General features: G+C 37.0%; 1 protein-coding gene across 4 annotated transcripts in view; it reads right to left on the reverse strand.

The window, feature by feature from the left end:
- Positions 1-309: 309 nt before the first annotated feature.
- The window catches only part of LOC119331963 (ABC transporter G family member 25-like), a 14,344-nt gene continuing 8,498 nt past the window's right edge, over positions 310-6,155 (reverse strand). For all 4 annotated transcript variants that reach the window (XM_037605145.1, XM_037605164.1, XM_037605158.1 and 1 more), the window contains 12 exons: positions 5,967-6,030; positions 5,725-5,868; positions 5,611-5,645; positions 5,194-5,267; positions 3,996-4,720; positions 3,231-3,527; positions 2,419-2,865; positions 2,187-2,335; positions 1,546-1,835; positions 1,332-1,456; positions 639-791; positions 310-558 (listed from right to left, as the gene is read on the reverse strand). In XM_037605145.1, the coding sequence (XP_037461042.1) occupies positions 641-791; positions 1,332-1,456; positions 1,546-1,835; positions 2,187-2,335; positions 2,419-2,865; positions 3,231-3,527; positions 3,996-4,720; positions 5,194-5,267; positions 5,611-5,645; positions 5,725-5,868; positions 5,967-6,030 (2,501 nt within the window). In that variant the 3' untranslated portion in view covers positions 310-558; positions 639-640. The remainder of the gene's footprint in view (positions 559-638; positions 792-1,331; positions 1,457-1,545; positions 1,836-2,186; positions 2,336-2,418; positions 2,866-3,230; positions 3,528-3,995; positions 4,721-5,193; positions 5,268-5,610; positions 5,646-5,724; positions 5,869-5,966; positions 6,031-6,155) is intronic.

The following is a 6,155-nucleotide window of genomic DNA, read 5'->3' on the forward strand; positions in this document are numbered from 1 at the left end:
TCCCCCTAATTACGAATCAAAACAGCCCACATCAGCCTATATGTCACCTTCCGAAAAAGTTGTGCGTAGTTGTAGCATTGCTCCTTTAGAAATAGAAGATCACAACAGTGGTATAAGATCAGGAGCCATATATCTGTGTTTTTTTTTCTTGTTATACATTAAAGGATCTTTCTCAATAAAAAAAAGTTGCACCTTCCGCAGAATCCAAGGTAAGTGTGTGTTCCAGAGAAATGTGGATAATGTATTAAAACGACCAGACTGCTTTTCTGTCCTAGTAGAACTGGATTTCACACTTTTCATACAGCAAAATTAAATACAAAGGGACAATTTGAGATTACATTTGCATTCGAGAAACGAAGGTCAGCAAGTGTACAAACATTGTAGGCCCGATCCCCCAAGAGCTTATGGACAAGAATAATAATTACAAATCTGCATATATTCTCGAGATCTCTACTCTACCAATGTGATAACATTGTTATATACAAATTCCACAGCAGTTGAATCTTGAATATTCAAGAGAACAAACCCTTGTTCTTTAGTTCGCGAGATGATAAGAACCTTCATAATCCACATATCCAGGTTAAGTAAAATGAAAGCAGAGGGAAAATTGACAAAAACCTAATTATGTGCATACTTACGTCTATCTTAGCTTCAACAGACTAAGCAGAGCAACAAACCGGAAGAGTACACCATTAAGCATCATAATGCCGATGCAGAGAGCAAAATAATTGATATTATAACCACCTTTTAGCAGTGCTCCACATCGAGTAATCAGCCATACACCAGAATACCTGAAGGGTAATACCGTAATAATATGTGTTAGGATAAGGGTAAAAGCCTTTAAGTTTGATTGTTATACTAACAGAAGAAACATTTGTGCTAGACTTATAAAAGTTGGGGACCTGGTTACCTAAAATTTGTACAGGGCAACTGAACGAGGAACTGCTGATATTTAGTAATTTACTCTAGAGACTTTAGTACCAAATAAAAATAAAAATACATATGCACTAAGAGGATTAGTTACAATTTTCAGTATGTGCCGGGGTGATCATTGCCTGCAACAACTTGCATGTGAAAATATTATATTTTTCTCACTCCACCAAACAGTTTTTAGCATTTTCAAGCTATTATGAAACCCAGGATTTTTTTTTTCTATATACAGATATGAATGAACAATTAGCTCAATATGCTTTTCTAGGAGTTAATGTTGCCTAGCCTGTGCTGCAGACAAGCTTAATTGAATGACAAGAACTCATCTTTTACTATTCAGTGTCGATTTGCTGGTTAAGGAAATGGGAAATACTAACAACATTGAGGGAGAAACTACTAACTCTTTTGCTCCAGCAATAATGAAAGCTTCTAGTGTCCACTTGGGATAGCAGAATTGTTTAATAAACTGTGGAAATTTTGGGTCAGTGCCCACCAGGACCAGTACCACAGGTAGCAATGCAGAACACTGCAAGAGCAAAGTTCATTAAGCTAAATCACCTCCTGTAATTTGGATTTTCCATAGAATGGTAAAGTATTTGATAATTGCCTACTTACCAACTGAGCTAACCCCAGCTCAAACCAAATTGCAAGTGTATAACCTATGCCAGTTACACAGTAAACTAACGCAAGCAAGACCAAATAATTATCTCGAAGTGTAGACCGTGGATTGTTGAAGAAATAAAATGTTGAGAGGAAGACAATTGGTTTAACCACGGTGTTGAAATGATCAACAGTGTCTCTTGCAAGGAAGTAAGCTACAGAGCTCATGCCAGATTCTCTCTCTCTCCAGTATTGCAATCTTTCTGGTGAAAATGATCGCAGTGCTGCAAGCTGGCACAACAGTGCTGTGCACAAAGCAAATTAAAGTCAGGAAGAATGCTATTGTAAGTAATATGTATTGCAGGTAAAGATGCCACATGAAGTGATAAATCATTTTTTATTTTTATTTGACCAAAAATATTGTAAATTATACAAGCTTATAGAAATGATAGATCATGTATGGCCAGGTCAGGTGTTACAAATATCTCTCGCCATTTTTTATGCAGTCCAGTGTACCTAGTGTGTGTGGAGTGGTTCTCAATATTTTTGCAATCTAAGATGCTTTAGAGGAACAGAATATTTCTTCTTCTGTTTTTTTTTTTTTGCTATTTTATGGCTTAGGACATTTGTAAAAATAACACATGGTGCCGACTTACAGACTGCAATTATGGTATACCCATAAGAAGCTGCACCGAGTGTATCATCGTTTACTTTTGTGATGGTTCCAATGCATATGCCAGCAATACACAATATCAGGTAATCAACAGCCTGTTGCGTAGCTTCACGTAGACGTTGCTTAGCTACCCTGAAAACATAATTTGGATATGGAGTTACAAAATGATTCACCAAACTCAAAGCAAGTTAGAGAAATGAAGGAGATCGGATTACCTCCCTAAATAGTATCTGTATTGTGCAAGTACACCGGGTGTTTTCCTATTCAGTAAATCATTTCTTTGGCTGACATTTTGGTGCACAGAATCTTTACTCTCTGTCTGTTCTACAGAAGATAGTTCTCTAGTAATGGACCCTACAGTATATAACTCGTGCATCATATTGATCTCCTCGAGGTCCTTCCGCATATCTTCTGGAACTTCATATCCATTATGCAGAATCCAAAGAAGTGGCAAATGTTTAGGAGTGGCATGTCCCCTCATTTTTGTCTTGGCTATTCCCTCTAAGATGTCAATATAATAGTCTGGAGGATTCTCACGGTCAGGAACCTTGATCCCCAGGCCTGAGAAATAATTTTCAACTTCACTTATAGGCCCATGGTAAGCAATAAGGCCGCCTCTTGCCAAAAGAACAAAGTCATCAAACATATTGAACAAAGTATAGCTGCGTAAAATGTTAATACATGTTAGATCCAAATTCATCTTAATAAAGTAGAAAAGAATGTGTAGAGAGGATTATTTTAGTCACACAAGGATAAAATGACTGCCTGACTAAATGACTGGTCATGTTTATACGACTCACTGTATAAAGTTGGGCATTACTACTACGCATGTCGATGAATTTGTTTTACCAAATTTTGGAACGCCAACTGATAGGTAGACCTGGTGTATTGGTGAGCCGATCAATTATTGTTACAATAAATTGAAGGAGCACTTTTCATACGAGCTATGTCTTTTCAACTCAAGATTAGAAAAGGATTCTTTCTGGAAGAAATAAAGGAATGATTAATTCAAAGTTTACAAGGAAACCTTGGTTGGTGAATCACTGCACAAACATTCACGCCTTGGGATGCTTCATGACGAAGAGCTCTTAGAAGTTGTTGAGAGGAAGCACTATCTAAGCCTGTTGTTGGCTCGTCTAGTATCAGAAGAGATGGTTCCATAACCATTTCAATCCCAACATTCACACGCTTCCTTTGTCCGCCAGAAATACCCCGCTTTTCCACTGTCCCAACAAGGGAATTTCTGATTTCTTGGAGCCCTAGTGACCCTATAACCCGTTCAAGAATGAGAACCTTATCAGCTTTTGACATGCTTTTGCTTAACCTGTTTCACAAAAGAATAGTGATTGTTAGAGGAAAATGATTGCCTTATGAATGTACAATAAGGATATCATCAAAAGAGTTGCTGAAATTAATCAGGAGATATCACTTTTTTTAGATGCATAACAAAGAAATGCATCAACTACTAGGAGCCATCTAGGCACAGAACTTATGCCATAAAAGAGATATAATTAATTTATGTATCTGAAGGGGGGAATATGAATAAATAAGTAAATAAATGATATAGCACTTTAATAATCAAACTAAACTATATCTGAAAAATTAAACAACGTTTTCAATGTATTTCATGAAGAAGCTGTAAAGAATAATATTGTCGAATTCTGCAGCGAATTGAAGTCTTGCAATGCTGTGTCACTGATCCTAATAAAATTGTGCATTGAAAATTTTAGTGTAAGGCCAAAATAATACTTTGGTGACACAAATGCATTGCGCTTTGTTAGGTATCCAGTACCTGCAGCGTCCACTAAACCACAGATTTTCTTCAACCGTCAGGTTTCCATGTACGATGTCATCTTGTGGAACAAAACCAATTATCTTCTTATACGACTGCATCGATCCGGATTTTCCATTTACAAGGACCAATCCATCCTTCTTATAGCCTGATGTTTTGCCTAACACAGCGTTGAGAAATGTGGTCTTTCCTGCTCCAGAAGGACCCATAATAGCCGTTATCCTACCTGGTGAAAGTTTTCCAGTAACGCATTGTAGAAGTTTCTTTTTCCCAATGGATAATGTCAGACCTTTGAAGGCCACCTCAAGCATTGGCCTCTGTGGTCTGTTTTCAGCAGCTCGAGACACTATTCCAGAGAGAGTTAATTTGTCTTTGTCTAGCTGCAGAGCTCTTTCCTTGTCTATCTGACTATATGCACGTCTGAACCTTTCAGTGCGAACATTTAGCTTTCTGCGATTTTTTGATCTCTTACCATTACCTTTATCAGCATGTAGTATCCCATCAGATGATGTAGCTAATTCCTCAGGTGCAGCAGAAGACTCATACATTTCCACCTCATGCCTTAGTACAAGTTCTTTTGCTAATTTCCATCTTTTCCGTGCTGTTGCCGATTCTTGCGCAATCTTTGCTGCCTTTTTACGAGACTTCGATAAAATTTTAGCTCGAACTGCAATGAATTGATCAGAGCAATTGTACACCAGTAGTAAAATGACAATTAAGACAACCTGCATAAGCAAGATCACGAGTGAATCGTTTACTAAATACTAGCATTAAACAACGAGAACAAGATCGTTGGCTCTAAGTAAATAGATATTGGTAACAATTTAGATGCTCCTGTTTATGTTGTGTGGGTTTCTACGAAAATCCTAAGAGAGAAACTAGGATGCCTTACAGTCACAACTTATGCAGAAATTTACAGCATATAAACTTGCGTTGGCGATAACAATCATATATACTAACAAAATAACTGGATCGTATTTACACAAAAGGAAATAAGACTTGCATTGGCAATGGATTAGCATTGCATGTAATTCTGAGACTTATCAAATTGTTGTCTTGTTACAAATTCTAACAAGACAACAATTTGATAAATCAAAAGGTGTAAGTTAGCACTATGTTTGTCGAGAAAATGTTTAGTGAAATGTATGAGTCTAAATGAGTGTCATGGTCCAGAAAATTGGCAAATTGCACTACTCACAATCAGTATGCCACCAAACAAAGCGATTTCTTCTTTTTCTGAATTCTCCTTACACTTGCTTTTCCATCTACACTCTGCAAAATTACATTAGATAAGTGATACAAAGGGTAGATCATAGCAATTGTAAACTTGCACAACTTGTTTGAATCAAGTGCTCTAGGCTATCTAGCTTTAAATCCATTCTTCCATTTTGTCAAGCTCCAAACATGATTTTAACTCTAGAAGGAAGTGGGTGCAAATTAGTCGTTAGGATTCCAGGAAATGTTAAAAGTCATGTTTGGAGCTTGACAAATCATATACAGTATATTTGAACAAGATGCTTCTCAATAAGTAGAAAGCACAGGTTATTCAATTAGTAATTCTAACTCATGCTTCTCAATGGATGAAATTCAGAAGTAAAACAAACAAGATGCTTACTATTTTCACCAGTGGCACCTTTCCTGCAATAGGACCTGAAAAATACAAAGTTTGGTATTAGTTATCACTATAAAGATAACAACGTACCCCAGAAAGAGAAGGCTAATACACTACCCCTTGCTGCAGTTAAGTTTTTGGGTAGTGGTTGGGCAATGGTGCCCTGGAGGGCAGAAGACATCATTGGTAGTAATCACATCAGCCCAAGAATCTGCACTGCCACATGTCTGGTTTGATCCGGGAGTTATTTGGTAAGAATACCTAATATTTTTTTTCATAGAGAAACAAAATGTGCTATGAAATTCTTATGAAGAGTGTCGCATGGTAAATAAAGAATCTTCAGTGTTCATTACTCTTACGGGTCACAAAGGTTGGTAGTTTTATTCAGTGTCCCAAGAGGACAATAAGCACCCAAAGGACAAGCTGGACAAAAGAAGAATGGATTTAGAGCAAGTAAACATAACACTGAGAATACAGAATACCAACAAAAAATGAAGTGGATGAAGAAATTCTAAAATGATTGATGCATTGGGACTTGAGGAATATAG

Source organism: Triticum dicoccoides, chromosome 1B (assembly GCF_002162155.2).
Source record: "Triticum dicoccoides isolate Atlit2015 ecotype Zavitan chromosome 1B, WEW_v2.0, whole genome shotgun sequence".
NCBI classification, from domain to species: domain Eukaryota; kingdom Viridiplantae; phylum Streptophyta; class Magnoliopsida; order Poales; family Poaceae; genus Triticum; species Triticum dicoccoides.